The sequence below is a fragment of the Chiloscyllium plagiosum genome, chromosome 36, assembly GCF_004010195.1.
Source record: "Chiloscyllium plagiosum isolate BGI_BamShark_2017 chromosome 36, ASM401019v2, whole genome shotgun sequence".
Lineage (NCBI taxonomy): Eukaryota > Metazoa > Chordata > Chondrichthyes > Orectolobiformes > Hemiscylliidae > Chiloscyllium > Chiloscyllium plagiosum.
The window spans coordinates 5,270,742-5,289,231 of NC_057745.1; the positions used below are offsets into that span (position 1 = coordinate 5,270,742).

An 18,490-nucleotide genomic window follows, 5' to 3' on the forward strand; every position below is an offset into this window, starting at 1 on the left:
CATCCAACACATTCCACCTGCACCCGCATCCAGCACATTCCGACTGCAGCCCCATCCAACACGTTCCACCTGCACACGCATGCTATACCTTCCACCTTCCCCCCGCATCCGACACATTTCACCTGCACCCGCATCTGACACATTCCAACTGCACCTTCATCAAACACATTCCACCTGCACCCGCAACCAACACTGCACCCGCATCCAACACGTTCCACCTGCACCCGCATCCAACACGTTCCACCTGCACCCGCATCCAACACGTTCCACCTGCACCCGCATCCAACACGTTCCACCTGCACCCGCATCCAACACGTTCCACCTGCACCCGCATCCAACACGTTCCACCTGCACCCGCATCCAGCACATTCCACCTGCACCCGCATCCAACACTTTCCAGCGGCACCTTCATCCAACACATTCCACCTGCAGCAGCATCCAACATTTTGGAAAAATATTTTAGTGTTGCTTTGACTTAAAGGATGACACGCACAAATAATCAAAAATTGCTAATTCTTTCTTTCTAATCAGCATATTAGGTCATCATAGAATCCCTACAGTGTGGAAGCAGGCATTTGGCCCATTGAGTCCACAGTGACCCTCCAAAGAGCATCCCACTCAGATACATCCCCCCCCACCCCACCCACCCACCATCCCATCCCTGTAACCCTGCATTTCCTGTGGCTAATACATCTAGGCTGCACGTTTGTGGACTGTGAGTGAAAACCAGAGAACTTGGAAGAAGCAGACACAAGCAGAATATGCAAACTCCACACAGATACTAGGGAAAGTATCCTGGTCTCCTTCAAAATAGCGTCATATCCAACTAAGCATATGGATGGAGCCTTGGTTTAACATACTGTCTGAAAGAATATCTACCCCATGGTACAGATCCTCTCTCTGTACTAACCTAGAGAGTCAGGGACCGCAGCTTTTTACAATATATATTAATGATATAGAAGATGGTATTAGTAATAACATTAGCAAATTTGCTGATGATACTAAGCTGGGTGGCAGGGTGAAATGTGAGGAGGATGTTAGGAGATTACAGGATGACCTGGACAGGTTAGATGTGTGGTCAGATGCATGGCAGATGCAGTTTAATGTGGATAAATGTATGGTTATCCACTTTGGTGGCAAGAACAGGAAGGCAGATTACTACCCCACCCTATCCAGTCACTCAGAACCCGATATCAGTCCTCATTTAGCTAAGACAGTCCTGTCCAGTCTTTCCAAATCTCTTCATTCTCTCTTTGTGCTTATAAGATCGCTGCATGTCACATTTCTGAACCTACTCTGTCATTTTGCTATCATCCAGAAACATGGGAACACCACCACCTGCAAGTTCCCCTCCAAGTCACTCGCCGTGACACTCTGGAGGCAGGAAATATGTTTCCGCTGATGGGTGAGTGTCGAACCAGTGGACACAGATTAAAAATACGTGGTAGACCATTTAGGACAGAGATGAGGAGAAACCGTGGAATGCTCTGCCCCAGAGGGCAGTGGAGGCCAAGTCTCTGGATTCATTTAAGAAAGAGTTGGATAGAGCTCTCAAGGATAGTGGAATCAAGGGTTATGGAGATAAGGCAGGAACAGGATACTGATTAAGGATGATCAGCCATGATCATATTGAATGGTGGTGCAGGCTCGAAGGACAGAATGGCCTACTCCTACACCTATTGTCTATTGTCTATTGTTTGATTGCTGCCCTCAAGCCCTGGAGTAGGTCTTGAACCCAGGACTTATAATGCCTAGAGCGCTGAGTGTTTGGCCATTTGTGTCTGGCTTGAATATGATGCTGTCTGTAGTTGAACAACCGGATGACTGTGGACTTTTTCTCTAGCAAGATTTCAAACCTCTCAGTGAGCATGGGAGACAAATGCAGAGCAAACTGAGCTGGCAGAAAATAAGGGCAAACAGAAAGGACATTACCTTAAATGTGAAGTTAAAGGGAGGATCAAACTCTCCATTTGACTCCAACTCTTCCACTGATTTCACATCGTAGCGTTCGGGACTGGAATCCCTGTCACAAGAAAGTCATCATTAATTGTTCCAACTGAAACTTCTGGAAATAGAGAGAAAATCACATACTGCGCTCAGTAAACTGCGGGAGTCAAAAGACCGCATAATAATGTCAGTGACAGATTTGTAGGAGATTCCCTCTCACTCTCAATCCTGATTCTTCCCACCAATCAGAAACAGTGCATTGAATCCAACCCTTCCACCAATCAGGTCGACCCCACTGAATCCAGGCCCTTCACCAATCAGATCTAGCTTTTGATCGAGCCTGTTTCTTTCAGGTTTATTTTAACATTTGGTTTTGTGGAATTTCCATTAAAATACAAAACCTAAATTGTACTGTGAACAGTCTAGAGTAGAAAACCACTAGATTAAAGGTTCTCTCGCCACAAAATAATTTGCAGTCATTTGCTTCAAATTAATTTTGATGTAGCATCCAATAACAGAGCATATTGCAAGCAGAAGGCTCGAGGGTGAATGGAGGGTAAGAGTTTCTCTGCATGTGCAGGCTGAGTTGTTAGATGCTTGCTTTCATTGGTCAGGACATTCAGTGTAGGAGTCAGGATGTCATGTTGCAGCTGTACACAGCATTGGTGAGGCCTGTTTTAGAATACTGCGTATAATTCTGGTCCCCTTTCTGTAGGAAGGATGTTGCTAAACCCCGAGAAGGTGCAGAAAAGATTTACAAAGATGTTGCTGGGACTGAAAGGTGTAACTGTAGATAGAGGCTGAATAGGCTGGGGCTTTGTTTCCTTGGAGCTCTGGACACTGAGGGGTGACTATATAGAACTTTATAAAATCATGGGGGACATGGACATGGACATGGACATGGACATGGACATGGACATGGACAGGGTAAATAGACAAAGTCTTTTTTTTCTAAACTGGGGGAGTCCAAAACTGAAGATTTTTGGTTTAAGGTGATAGGGGAAAGATTTAACAAGGAACCTGAGGAATAACTTTTCACACAGAGGGTGGTTCGTGTATGGAATGAGCTGCAGGAGGAAGTGGTGGAGGCTGGTACAATTACAGCATTTAAAAGGCATCTGGATGGGGATATGAATAGGAAGAGTTTAGAGGGATATGGTCCAAGTGCTGGCTAATGGCACCAGGTCAGATTGGGATATCTGGTCGGCATGGACAAGTTGGACTGAAGGGTCTGTATCCGTACTGTACATCTCTGTGATTCTAAGTGTGATGCTGAGGTATGACAGCAACACCACTGGCAGGAGGCTGTAATTACACTGTGACAAGTTTACATCAGCTGTTCCCATTAAACAATAAAAAGGGCATTGGGGATTTTCAATGGAAAAAAATCTGACAAAAATGTCACAGCGTGAAGTAATTTCTTTCTGACAAATTGACTTGAATTTATTAAAGACTTTCCGAAGTTTAGGACAACAATCATTTGCATTCAAGGTAGTGCCTTTAATGCAGAGTGAAGCTCCAATGTGTGTCACAGAAACAAAAATGGGGCACAAAATGAACGTTGCTCCAAAGAAGGAGGTATTGAGCTGAGTGGTTAAAATGTCTTTGCAAAGGAGGTGAGGAAGGGAAGGAATTCTGGAGCCTGGGTCCAAGGAGTCTGATTGAAGCTGAAACATCCTATTGAGGGGTTTGAAAGGTTGAGCTGTTTTATTGGAGTATTGAGGGTGAAGAGAGGAGTCTGTAATTGAGACTAACTTGTACCTTGTGAGGAGGATATCTGCTTCATATTGCACAGGAACATACAGCTGATAGGTGTTGTCAGAAAGTGTTTCTTCTGCTTCCTCACTGTCACTGTAGGAAATTGATCAGTAGACATGAGCATTAGGTTAGTGTGGTAACTAAATCAACATAATTGTTGTTACAAGAAGAAACAAGTTCAAGGTACAATACTTGACCTATTGGACACTTTACATAGGATTGGATGAGATATGTTGTATCAAACAGGTCATTTATCCCAACTAGTCCATGCTAGTGTTTATGCTCCATTCAAGCCTCATTCCCTTTCTCCAGGTTTAGGACCATTCGGCACAGCCATTTTGGTGTGAGTGATTTGGCGCGAGCGATTTGGTGCAGCCCATTTTGCCGCAGACCCATTTAGGCGCTGAACTATTTTGGCGCAGCTCATATTTATTCCTTTTTAGGCTTAGTTAAAAGCATTAATGAAAGCAATAAAAATAAAAATAATGTTTATTCTCTTTAGTTAAAATGCTGAAAAAAAAGAAATAAGTTAATTATGCAAAATCTAAAAGATGACGTTTATTCAAAATTATGGGTAATCCCTCGTAAATACTCAACATAATTTCTCTCACTAAATCTTCTTACGAGTGTATGTATTCTAGCGTCTGCTTCCCTGAATTTCTTTAATTTCAACAGAATATCGTGCCATCCAGATAGCTTTAAAACATATTCTGTTAATGAATATAATAAAGAACAATTTTTACTAGCCAACAGCGGTAGCACCACCTGCAGAATTCTTATATTTGGAAATACATAAAGGTGTGTTCCCACTGTTGTATGCTTTACTCCCAAATAAGTTATGAACAACATATGATAAATTATTTGAAATGGTTCTGGAAATACAGCCTGAATGCTGCCCTGACATTATCAACTGTGACTTTCAACTTGCAAATTTCAAAAGTTTACAGCAGCATTTTCCTTCTGCAGAAATCCGGGGGTATTTTTTTCACCTGGCTCAAAATATGAGAAAACATCTTGCCAGTTTGGGACACTTGAGTAAGTATAACATTGATTCAGAGTTTTCTTTGAGAGCAAAAATGATAATTGATCTTGCACTTATTTAGATTGAAAACATTGATAAAGCTATTGAACATTTGGCTGATGCGCTTCCAGATGAACTGCAACCGCTGCTGGACTGGTTCAAGGATAACTATGTAGGTCGAAGATTCCGCAGAGGAAATGGTGGGCTATTTCCAGTTGGAATGTGGAATTTATATGAAAGAACTTTAAACAATTAGGACAGAACAAACAATCATGCAGAAGCTGCCCACAGGAGATTACAATGCGAACTTGGAGTGGAACATCCAGTTATTTGGAAATTTATGGACAGTTTACGAAAAGTTCAGAGGAAGGGACATTTACTGTGAGCATCTCGTTACAGGGCATGATATTCCGTTTAAGTTAAAGAAATTCAGAGAAGCAGACGCTGGAATACAAACATTCGTAGGAAGATTTAGTGAGAGAAATGATATTGAGTATTTACAAGGGATTACCCATAATTTTGAATAAACGTCATGTTTTAGATTTTTCGTAATTAACTTATTTCTTTTTTTTCTTCTTTTTAACATTTTTACTGAAGAGAATAAACATTATTTTTATTTTTATTGCTTTCATTAATGCCTTTAACTAAGCCTAAAAAGGAATAAATATGAGCTGCACCGAAATAGTTCTACGCCTAATGGGTCTGCGGAAAAATGGGCTGCGCCAAACAGGCCACGCCAAATCGCTTGCACCAAAATGGTCTGTGCCAAACAGGCCACGCCAAATCGCTTGCACCAAAATGGGCTGCGCCAAACAGGCCACGCCAAAATGGTCTGTGCCAAACAGGCCGCGCCAAATCGCTTGCACCAAAATGGGCTGCGCCAAACAGGCTGCGCCAAAATGGGCTGTGCCAAACAGGCCGCACCAAATCGCTAGCACCAAAATGGGCTGCGCCTAACAGGCAAATCGCTCACACCAAAATGGTTGCGCCGAATGGTCCCACTCCGCCTTTCTCCTTAATTGAATTAATCATTGAACCTTTGATTTCTTATTCTATCAAATACTTGTCTAACCTCTACGTAAATGTTCACTCCAGTCATTCCTTCAGCAGCTCTCTGGCATTAACCTTGATTTTAACAAATTTAACAACCTCAAAGTTCTGAGGAAGGGTCACCAGACTCGAAACGTTAACTCTGATTTCACTCCACAGATGCTGCCAGACCTGTTGAGCTTTTTACAGCAATTTCTGTTTTGGATTCTGACTTACAGCATCTGCAATTCTTTCGTTTTTTTATTTTCTCAACCTTAGCTGTCGTTTTCTGCTTTGGCAGGATGTGGAATGGAACATTTCTGTGAATGAGGTAAAGGAACGAGTTGTTGGTTTTTAGAGTATGAGGGTTCCCTTCAGAACGCCATGCTGGCCTGCTCTCCCGGCTTTTGGTATTGTGCTGCCTTCTCCACCACCCAGGCTCCTGTTACCACAGCCTTATTCCAACTGGTGTCCTGCTCCAGACTCTCTGTCTTAACAATACAGCACAACATTGTGTCTATTCTCCAGATAATGGTTTCAGCTCACACCAAGGCAGTGTCACTGCATCAATTTGAAACCTGGCTCTTGTTCAAGCTAGAATCTCTTAATACCATTCTTTGCTTTTCATAAGGGAAGATGTTGGAGTCTTTTTCAAACTATCCCTCATGGTGTGGATGATGCTGGCTGGGCTAGTATTTATCGTCCATCTATAGCTGCCCCTGAGAGGTGGTGGTGAGCTGCCTTCATTCTCTACAGGCATTGTGCTGTTGGTAGATCCACAACACTGTTAGGCAAGAAATTCCAGGATTTTGACCCAGCAACAATGAAGGAATGGCGATATAGTTGCGATGGTAAGTGGCTTGGAGGGGAACTTGCAGGGGGTTGCTGTTCCCATGTATCTGCTGCCACTTGTCATTCTAGATGGAAGTGGTTGTAAGTTTGGAAGGTGCTGCCTAAGATTCTTTGGTGAATTTCTGTAGTGCATCTCATAGATGGTACACACTGCTGCTGCTGAGTGTCGGAGATGGAGGGAGTGGGTGTTTGTGGATGTGCTGCCAATCAAGCGGGTTGCTTTGTCCTGGATGGTGTCAAGTTTCTTGAGTGTTGTTGGAGCTGCACCCTTCCAGGGCAAGTGGGGAACATTCCAACGAACTTGGTTTTTTTTTCATTTTCATGGGATGATAGCATCCCTGGCTGGTCCAGCATTTATTACCCATCCTAGAGGGCAGTTAAGAGTCAACCACACCGCGATGGGTTGGAGTCACATGTAATCCAGACCAAGTGATGGTGGCAGCTTTCTTCCCTAAAGGACATTAGTGAACCAGATGGGTTTTTTTGACAGTCAACAAAGGTTTCATGGTCATCATTAGACTCTTAATTCCAGATTTTTAAAAATTATTCAAATTTCACAATCTATCATGGCAGGACTCAAACCCAGGTCCCCAGAACATTACTTGGGCCTCTGGATTAATAATCCATTGATAATACCACTATTCCTTTGCCTCCACATGACTTGTGCTTTGTAGATGGTGGACAGTCTTTGGGGAGTCAGGAAGTGAGATACTTGCTGCAGTGTTCCTCACCTGCTCCTGTAGCCATTGTGTTTATATGGGTCACCACCACCTTCTCAAGGGGCAAATAAAGATGGGCAATGAACTCTGACCCACCCAATGATGCTGACAACCTGTGAAATCATTTTAAAAATCACAAAAGTAGATTCTCTAGTCATTATCACATTGATGTTGGAATTTTCTGTCTGCAAATTGGTTACTGCATTTCCTAAAATGGTTAGACTTTACAGTAATTCATTGTCCTGTCAGTAATTTGAGATGACCCAAGGTTTTCATCAGCAAGTGAGGAAGCCCGTGTACTGAGAACTTCAATAGGTACAGAGGTTGGTCCTGGATGGTGTCAAGCTTGTTGAGTGTTGTTGAAGCTGCACCCATCCAGGCAACTGGGGAGTATTCCATCACACTCATGATCTGTGCCTTGTTGATACTGGACAGGCTCTAGGGAGTCAGAGGTGAGTTACTTGTTGCAGGATTCCTAATCTCTGGCCTGCTGTCATATAGCTGGTCCACTTTAGTTTCTGGTTAATGATAACACCCAGGATGCTGATAGTGGGGGAAATTCAGTGATGCCACTGAATGTCAAGGGGTGGTAGTTAAATTCTCTCCTGCTGGAGATGGTTGTTGTCAGGCATTTGTGTGGCATGAATATTGGAATGATTTTGTCATTGGATTAATCATTCAGAATCCCCAGCTAATGTTCTAGGGACATGCCATCCAGCCATGACAGATGGTGAAATTTTAATTAAATAAGAATCTGGAGTTAAAACATGTCTAATGGCGACCATTGTCAACTCTCATTAATAAAAAAAACAACAGGTTCACCAATGTTCGTTTGGGGGAAGAAATCTGCCTTCCTTACCTGGTCTGACCTATGTGTGACTCCAGACCTCGAACAATGTGTTTGACTCTCAGCAGCCCTCTGGGTAATTGGCAATAATTGCTGAACTAGCCAGCGATGTCCATATTCCATGAACAAATTAAAAGAAAGGTCCAGGTTTAGCCTCCTTTCATTTTTACAAATCTCCACAAATCCTATATGTTTGATCACATTTTCCCTAATATCCCTCTCTTAGCGAGTAAGAGGTGGAAAAGATTTGATCTGCATTTGTAATGAGGCTTTCCTGATCTAAAGATGCCCCAAAGCATTTGCAGCCAATGAGATACTTTTTGAGGTGTGGTCACCATTGCCGAGAATTACTAACCCCAATTTGTGCAAAACAAGCTCCCATAAACAGCAATGTGATCAAATTTGATCTTCCGTTCATAATGGTTGAGAAACAAATATTGGATCCAACAACAAGCAGGACTCTCCTATCAAAAGTGATGTGGGATATTTTACTTGCATTGGAATGAGCAGATGGTGCCCAAGTTTAATGTCTCATCTGAAAGACAGCAGCTTCAACACTGCAGCCCTTCCTCTGTGTTACTCTGGGAACGTCAGCCAGGAATAGGTGCTCTGAGTCTACCATCAGAGTTGAGTCCACAACTTTCTGACACAGAGAAAAGTCATCAGGAGGGTGATGGAACCCTCTTTGCTTGTCTGGATATGTGCAGCTCTGACAAAACTTCAGACACTTAACACCAACCAGCACAAAACAGGCCACTTTATAGACAGCCCATCCACCGATGTCAATACTCACACTGCCCTCAGTGCACGGTATCTGAACTGTCTACCATCTACAAGTTGCACTGTAGCAGAGACTCCATCTACAGCATCTCCTAAACCTGGGGCCTCTACCATTTTGCAAGTTCCCTCCAAGCAACTCTACATCTTGACTGTGTTCCACCACCAGCTCAAGCTCAAAATTGTGAACACCCCCCACTCCTCCCACCAAATCTTCCCTAACAGTATCTACACCACATAGACTGCAGCAGTTCAAGAAGGCACCTTGCCACCACTTTGTCAAGGGAACATGGGCTGAATAATAAATGCTGGTTTAGCCAGCGGCACCCACATCCTGTGACTGTAAAAAAACAAAATAAAAAGCCAGGCCATGAACAGAGGTACAAATAGAACAGTCTGCCAAAAGGCAGAGGCAAAGAGGAAGTGGATTGTCACTGTGAACTGGAGTTGCCAAGTATTCCTCAGTCATACAGTGTGTGTTTGGACAATCACTGATATATACAGGCCAGGGAATACTGGGATGCAGATGGTCAAATATTTATGAGGTGTTGGAAGTTTTACAAGCACTGCATCAAATCATATTTATAGAAAACTGAGCTTTCTTTAAAACATAGCTACAGTATTAATACGAGTTCTAAACTGGCACTTCTTTTCTGGAGAGTGTATCACCTGCTGACAGTCAGGCTAATGTCCACATTGTCCAGGAAGATGAAGCGGCTGAATTCAAACTCCAAGCGAAAAGCCACCTAGGGAGATCAGAAAAAATATCAGCAGTTGCCAAGAGTTTGGAGCGAGGCAGCAGCAGAGATTGAACGCAGCAGCCTGCCAGTGTCCAACGATGGACAAATACAGAGCATTGGTACATTACTCTGGCAGGAACACCTCTGCTATCAGAGCTCTCCACATTCCTTACACTCAGTCATCAATCTTCCTCATCAATCTTCCCTCACCACAGTTTCCAAAAGTAACTTTTTTTTTGTTTAGTCTTCGGAAAGATCGGGTTGAATCATTAACTTTAAAGACCAGAAACAATCCAAGGCAACAGCACAGCTGAAGTCTATTCTGTAAAACAGCCAGAACACGCTGATGTAGCTCTGGGTTCCACAGTTAATTTGACTCCACTCTGGCACTCATTACCATTCTCGTTGCCACGCAGTCGCATTCTTAGCTGCTGATCATTTGAAATTAAATCCAGAAAAAAAATGACAGGGATTTGTTCATGCAGCTGAGTTTGTAAATCCTGAGAAGGCCTAAACCAATATTAATGGAAAATTCTGGTAACTCCACATGTGTGCAGGACCCCAATCATCTACTAGATATTGTTGTTGCATATCCAACTGCTGCTAAATCAGCTTATCGCCACTTCCCTTGTAGTCCTTCCAATAGTGTTCCCTTCTTCCTAGAAGCCAATGACCCTTGCTGCTTATTCAGTCTATGGTTGTGACATCTCATTTCACCTCGGTTTCCTTTCCTTTTTCACGCCTTTGTCACCTCCAGAATAAATTTTCCAAAACCCTTCACTCAGTCTTTTCTCCCAAACTCCAACTGAATTGTTTCCAACACCAACAGAACTCCACCATCTGCTTTCTGTGCCACTCCTCACCCTCTAGCCAGTAATGACCCAAGACTCATTTTTGCCAACTTCAGAATCTTTATTCCTGTTCACAAGCTCCTCCAAGCTCTTTCTCCACTCTATCCCTAGAATTTTCTCCAGCTCTATGCCCCAGGTCTTTATACTCTAGTTGACTGTGTGCACTGTCTGTGCTGCACCCAGCCACCCTCACCATCTGGAACTCTTCCTACAAACTCCCTAGCTTGTGACATCTCTTTCACTTGTACAAACCTTCACAAATCTGACATTTTTGATCACACTTTTCCTAATATCCCTCTGACCCCTGTCCTTCAGAAAAGTGATTGATGAATTTCTAGATGTTAAAGACACCAGCAGATATGGGGATAGTGAGGGAAAATCTTGTTGATGTAGAAGGTCAGCCATGATCTACTTGGGTGACAATGCAGCTTTAGGGGTCTTGCCCTATTTCCTGGATTCTTATAATCCATCTTTTTCTAAACAAAAACTTATTCCTGGGGTGTGGGTGTAGCTGGCTAGGCCCACAGTTATTGTCCAGAGAACAATCAAGAGTCACTTGTTATTGGTCTACATTCACATGTCTGCCAGGCTGGAGAAGGTCAGCAGATTTCCTTCACTAAAAGATGTAGGGGAACCAAACAGGGTTTAATTTACAATAACTGACAGTGGTCACATGATTGCCCTTAGGCTAGCTTCTCAGTTTCAGATTTTTATTCAATTGAATTCAAAATGAAACATCTCAGGTACTAATCTGGTGAGCGTAACCAATCTAGCCAACACCACATTCAACACAGAGACATCCCCGGGGAATGGGGGAGGGGTGGTGACAGAGGGCTGGTGGTGAAGCAGGGATTGGGTGTTGGTTTGTAAGATCAGAATTACGCAGCTGAGAGGGAAACCACTGGCATACATTGTGGGGCAGCCCCTTTTTTAATACCACCTAAACCTTGGAATTCACTTCCTAAAGGAGCTAGATAGAGTTATAGAGTCATATAGCACTGCAACAGAGCCTTCGGTCCAACTCCTCCGCACCAATCAGACATCCCAATCTGACCTAGTCCCATTACCAGCATTTGGCCCATATCCCTCTAAACCCTTTCTTTTCACATACCCATCCAGATGCCTTTCAAATGCTGTAATTATACCAGCCACTATCATTTCCTCTGGCAGCTCATCCCATACACGCACCACCCTCTGCATTGAAAGGTTACCCCTCAGTACTTTTAAAATCTTTCCCCTCCCACCTTAAACCAATGCCATCTAGTTTTGGAGTCCTGGGGAAAACACTTTGGCTATTCACCTTAACCATACCCTTCATGATTTTATAACCTCTATAAGGGCACTCATCAGCCTCCTATACTCCAGGGAAAATAGCCCCAGTCTATTCATCTTCTCCCTATAGATCAAACCCACCAGTTTCAACAACATCCTTGTAAATATTTTCTGCACCCTCTCAAGTTTAACAACATCCTTTCTACAGAAGGGGAACCAGAACTGCACACAATATTCAAAAAGTGGCCTCGCCAATGTCCTGTTCAGCTGCAACATGATGTCCCAACGCCTACACTCAATGTTCTGACCAATGAATGCAAGTGTGCCAAACACATTCTTCATCACCCTGTTCACCTGCGATTCCATTTTCAAGGAACTATGCACCAGCACCCCTCAGTCTCTTTGTTCAGCAACACTCCCCAGGGCCCTATCATTAACTGTGAAGTCCTGCCCTGGTTTGCCATATCAAAATGCAACATCTCTAATTTGCCACATAAACTCAAATAATAGTCAACCTCATGTAAAAGTTGACTTCCTACTTTTGACCACAAAATCTGGCATTTTCCATATATCTCATGTAAAAGTCAACCCTTGTTCTTCACAAGTAAATATTTATGAGTCAGTCTACTGGTCATCCTGCTCCACTGCAGGGTTTCAGAATTACCATAATTCTTTGTTTTCTTTATTCATTCAGAGATCAATTGGATTTTTGCTATTGCTATGGTATGAATTTTGATGGGCAGGAATTTCAGCCACTGAAAAGTAATATCCATGTAATAGTCAACCCCACAAATTTAACCTTAAAAAATAGTCAAAAAGGTTCAACAAATCTCAAGTGTATATGGTATCTAAATTAAACTCCATCTGCCAGTCCTCGGCCCATTGGTTCATCATTGATTCTGTTGTACACTGAGATAATCTTCTTCACTGTCAATTACACCACCAATTTTGGTGTCACCTGAAAACTTTCTAACCATACCTCCCATATTCACATCTGAATCATTTATACAAAGCAGTGGACCCAGCACTGATGCTAGTGGCACACCACTGGTCTCAGGACTCCATTCCGAAAAGCAATTCTCCACTACCACCCTACTTCAAGCCAACTTTTTATCCAATTGGCTAGCTCTCCCTCGATCCCATGCGATCCAACCTTACGAATGAGTCTACCATGCAGAACCTTGTACATATAAACAGTGTCTACCACTCTGGCTTTACTTATCTTCTCGGTCACCTCTTCAAAAAACTCAATCAAGTTAGTGAGACATAATTTTCCACGCACAAAGCCATGCTGACTATCCGTAATCAGTCCTTGCCTCTCCAAATGCAAGTAAATCCTATCCCTCAGGATTCCCTGCAACAACTTACCCACCAGTGACATAAGGGTCATCGATCTATAGCTCCCTGGCTTTTCCTTACAGCTTTTCTTAAATAATGGCATCACATTAGCCAAGCTAAGACCATTAACCACCACTTTCACAAAGATAATTAGGAACGGATGACAAACGGGATGGCCACATTCCGTGAAGAAATTTTTCAAAACTGCATAAAATACTTTAAACCTCTCTCTTGTATGGTGATCAATTCAAACCGATGCTTTTATTGTCATCAACAACGAGAAACAAATTTCCCCAGTTTATCTTCTGAGAATGTCTCATTGCTGTCAATCTCCATTAGCTTTTCCCTTAATGTATTTTTGTATTAATGTATTAATGACAAGACTCCAATCCACCCTCATAACTTTATCATCATAGCACATCATTTTACAGTTAATTCTTAGGAGTGTGAGCATCAATGGTAAGGCTGGTCTTTCATCAGCTGACCCTACCTGCCCCGAGAAGGTGGACACAGACTGCCTTCCTGAACCACGGGTACCAGTGGGCAACAAAGTGGCTTGTGAGGCCAAGTCAGAGGGCAGTTAAAAGTCAAGACCTCCTTCCCATGCCCTTGACATACTTTGGAAAATGAGGAGACTGAAGGTTGGAAAGCAAGTTCTAGTACCAGTCTAACTTGTACACTCCTCAATATCTCTTTGCTTATAAAACCCAGGGACCCATATTGTGTGAGTCCAGAATTGGATTAAAACATATTGATCACATACTCCTGAAATAAACAATTGTTACCTTGGACTGGGACCTGAACACCGGGTACGCGACAGTGCATACTTTGCTGTTAGGCCACCTTGCCAAATTGTTGCAATCGATTCTCACCTCAGTATCATCCTGCAATAAGACAGGGACAGTGACCATCAATGTTCCTACCTCAGTGAAGAGTATCACTTGGATGAGATATCTCTGGATGGAAATTAAGACCACAACTGCACTTCACAATAGTTGCTAAACCCAAGAATTCGAGGGGAGATGGTATGTGGAGAAGGGTCTAATGAAACAACGAATGAAAATCTTTATTTGTATAACAGGTGGAAAGCAGCAACAACTTCTTTCACTTTTCCTTCTTGGTTTTAAGTGTATAATTGCAGTATGAAATGCAGAAGTGGGAGGTGAAATAGGTTGGGAGCAGCCTCATGTGGAACACAAACAACAGCACAGAGGAGTTGGGCAGAATGGCCTGTTTCAGTGCTGTACATCTGGTCTGACTCTGTCTGTGATTTATAAAACTTGCAGCTGGTCCATAACTGCACCTTGGCCACAACACTATGGTCTTTCTGTCAGTTATGTCCGGACATTACAAACATTACAAGTCACAAACACAGGCTCTATACACTCCCACCCACCCACGTACCCACCCACACACACACACAGACGAACACACACACAGAGGAAATACCAGCAAGCAATGTAACTGTTAACCTTCCCCTAACCACTTCCATAGAAAACATATCAGACAACAATCAACAAGGCGCAATTGAAACTGCTCAGTAATTGGCAGGGACATTTTAATAAAAAGCACTAAAAGTATTTGGTTAAATTCTTTCTGTCTGCTCTGAATATAATGGTCATGTAACGTTCTCACTAGCGAAGGGGATAGGGCTGTGGCTGATGAGGGACAGGTAGTGGGGGGAGGTGGTGGCAATTTAGGTGTCACCTGGGGAACAGTTCTGGATGTGCTGATTCAGTGTCAGTGACCCCTGGCTTGGTCAGTGGCTGACCTCAGCAGAGTAAAGTCTCAGTAACTTCAATAACTGCTCAGCGTAAGACATCTGGACACCATGGAAGGGAATCCCAATGAATATGTCTCAAGGTTGGGTTGTTAAGTATATTCAAGGCTGCGATAGGCAGGTTTTTTTTTAATCAGGAAGGGACTCAAGGGTTATGAGGAAAAGGCAGGAAAGTGGAGGTAGGTGAGTTTTATCAGATCAGCCATGACCTCATTGAACGGCGAGCAGACTCGATGGGCTGAATGGTTTTATGGACGGGTTCACCTATCCAGTGAGAGATTTTTAAAACAGAAATTGTCAAGAATGGAGACTGAAATATAATTTTGTGCTGTTTCAGCTCCACAACAATCTGATTGGGAAATAAATTCATTCCTATTAGGTCATATTGACTGTATTCAAATGTGCAACATACTCATGCCAAGTCTAATCATGACTAAGCTCCTGGGTTCTGAGGCATTACGTTTTTGCTGTGATAGCAACATACCAACAAGCATTAGAGTCAGAATTCTGTGGCTGTTGTACAATGAGCACGGGGCATTGTGATTGTGTGACTGGGGTAGTGGGGAGTCCCACCTTGGGCTGACTTTGCCACAGTTTGACAACACCAATTGGGAAGGTGAAGGTGCACGCGTTTCCACAGAAGACCTCTTACCTTCTGTATGAGTGTTGCAAACTGCAGGTTCCCAGAGAAGGTGACATTGAGCATGGTACCATATGAGTTCTCCTGCTTGTTTTCCAGCCAGGCATCCACAGAGATTCTCCTCCTTGTGTTTTCGACAATGAAGGGGAATCGGCTGAAAGACAGGAGGGGCTTGTTTGGGTGCCAGATCACATTAGCTGCGTTTTATGAGACGTTTGTAACAAGTCACGGGTGAATTGATTCTCACCATGGCACACTCACCATCCCTGACCAATATGTGACCTGTGCTGACAATATTCAGAGTCCCAGATAATCATCAGAACCACTCTTTCACTGCTAGATTTCTGATTAAACATTGCCTGAGCCCCAGCCCAGTTTCACAGGCTTCCCTCACAAGTTAAAGGGAGCAACTGCATTTGGGAAATTCTTATTGAGGTCATTGGCTGAATACACCACCTGCTATTCCTTGAGACACAACCCTGTGAGGGGGCAGAGAGAGGGGGGCAGGGAGACAGAGAACACACAGAGAGAACAGAGAGAGGTGGTTTAGAGAGAGAGAGAAAGAAGATAGAGAGGAGAGAGACAGAGAGAGAGGAGAGAGCCAGAGAGAGAGGAGAGCGACAGAGGAGAGACAGGATAAAGAGAGACCAGGGAAAGGAAAAAGGAGAAGGAGGACAGAGAGAGAGAGAGCAAAAGAGACAGTGTGGAGAGTGAGTCGGGCCAGGCCAGTCTGTGAGCTGATTAACTGTGCTGTGATGCTAATGCTAAGACAGTTAACCTCACTTTCCTTCTTCTCCTCAGGACGGGCCAATACAAGCTAGGGTCCTCATTCTGACCTGCGACCCCTGCTGTATACAAGAGGTGAGCACAGGGTCAGGCTCCCACAGGGAATCGCTAATCCATCCCCATAATCCTGGTTTATACATTAAGAATGGTCACTGGGCAGTACTGGAGGCCACTGGATTGGGCAGATTATAGAATCATAGAATCCCTACATGTGGAAGCAGGCCATTCAGCCCATCGAGTCCATATGACCCTCCAAAAGCATCCTACCCAGTCACATTCTCGTACCCAATCCCTGTAGCCCTGCAACTCCCATGGCTAACCCACATAGCCTGCACATCCCTGGATGCAATGGCCAATCCAGCTAACCTGCACAGCTATGGACTGTGGGAGGAAACCGGAGTACCCGGAGGAAACCCATGGAGACAAGGGGAGAATTATGCAAACTCCACACAGATATCAACACCTCTAGCACTGGAAAGAAAGTGAGGGGAAGAAATTATAAGTGAGTGGGTTCCAATGAAAACACATGATTGGCTCATTGTCATTTCGAGCTGTTACTGGTCACTCACCTGGAACCAGAAATATCAGCACGCGCACGGAGCCCCAGATCAGGAACACAATGTTCATCTTCACCACAATCGCTCCAGAAACCGAGCTGCATTGGAATCGAGAAATATCAATAAGCCAGGCCATTCTCCCTGTATGCCTGATGTGCTTCATTATTAGAAGGAGCAGCCCACTCCGAATAGAATGATTACACTCAACTCTTCCCCTGAACTGCAATCAAACTCGAAAGGCTAAAGGGATATGGTGCATAGATTCATTAGGTTCTATTTAACTCTTGCCCCTCCACCATAAACACACTTATAGCGATTTTTGAGAAGATTTGTAGCTCAGGTTGATGATATGGATGAAGGTTAGCTCGCTGGGCTGCAAGGTTTATTTTCAGATGTTTCGTCACCATGACAAGGTAACATCATCAGTGAGATTCTCTGGTGAAGCACTGGTGGTATGTCCCGCCTTTATTTATAGGTCTTTGTTTCTTAAGGTGGGTGATGTCATTTCCAGTTATTTTTTTCTGGGGAAGGTAGATGGGATCTAAATCGATGTGTTTATTGATGGAGTTCAGGTTAGAATGCCAAGCCTCTAGCAGAAGAAAAATACCTACAAAACTTTTTCAAGAAAAGTGGGTACCCAATAAACACAATCCACCAATTCCTCACACATATCACAGAGAATCTCACTGATGATGTTACCTAGTCATGGTGACAAAACATCTGAAAACAAACCTTTCAACTCAGCGAGCTAACTTTCATCCAGATTACAGATTACTTACAGTGTGGAAACAGGCCCTTCGGCCCAACAAGTCCACACCGACCTGCTGAAGCGCAATCCACCCAGACCCATTCCCCTATATTTACCCCTTTACCTAACCCACGGGCAATTTAGCATGGCCAATTCATCTAACCTACACATTTTTGGACTGTGGGAGGAAACCGGAGCAACCCCACGCAGACACGGGGAGAATGTGCAAACTCCACACAGTCAGTTGCCTGAGGCGGGAATTAAACTCGGGTCTCTGGCGCTGTGAGGCAGCAGTGCTAACCACTGAGCCACCGTGCCGCCCACTATAAACACGCTATCCTAGTGCTCCCTTGTCTCGGGCAAGTGGGACTTGAATCTAGGCCCCCTGGCTCACAGGTAGGAACACTACCATTGTGCCACAGGATTCCCCCTCACTGTTTCTGGGTTAGTACAACTGCAAAATGGCTGCCATACGTGCACAATTTATAAGGGACTTGGTACCATGAGGAATAGTGCAGTGCAGTGAGGGTATTCCCCACAGTACGCCAAGGCTTTGCAAAGAAGTGTTAAAGTCTTGTACAAATCCAAGAATTATGTAGTAACTAACATCAGCTTAACTCAGCGCAAACTGGGATCAGTTTGGGGAATTTTCCAGTCTGCACGGCACCACTCCACACCACAGGGTGCTTGCAAACACTGATCTAACAACAGAGTGATTAAAGACCACACTAGCTCCTGTCAGCAAGTGAGTGTAGAACTGCAGTCTGGAGCTGGGGTTGGGGAGGGTGCTGGGTTGGGGGTGGGGGAAGGCTGGAAGCATTGTGGGGG

General features: G+C 43.8%; 1 protein-coding gene across 1 annotated transcript in view; it reads right to left on the reverse strand.

The window, feature by feature from the left end:
- LOC122540838 (integrin alpha-11-like) overlaps window positions 1–18,490 on the reverse strand; it is a 192,465-nt gene that overhangs the window by 31,276 nt on the left and 142,699 nt on the right. Inside the window, exons 17-22 of the mRNA XM_043677055.1 lie at window positions 16,927–17,012; window positions 15,584–15,725; window positions 13,937–14,035; window positions 9,620–9,696; window positions 3,709–3,798; window positions 1,933–2,023 (exon numbers count right to left, since the gene is read on the reverse strand). Of these exons, the coding sequence (XP_043532990.1) occupies window positions 1,933–2,023; window positions 3,709–3,798; window positions 9,620–9,696; window positions 13,937–14,035; window positions 15,584–15,725; window positions 16,927–17,012 (585 nt within the window). The remainder of the gene's footprint in view (window positions 1–1,932; window positions 2,024–3,708; window positions 3,799–9,619; window positions 9,697–13,936; window positions 14,036–15,583; window positions 15,726–16,926; window positions 17,013–18,490) is intronic.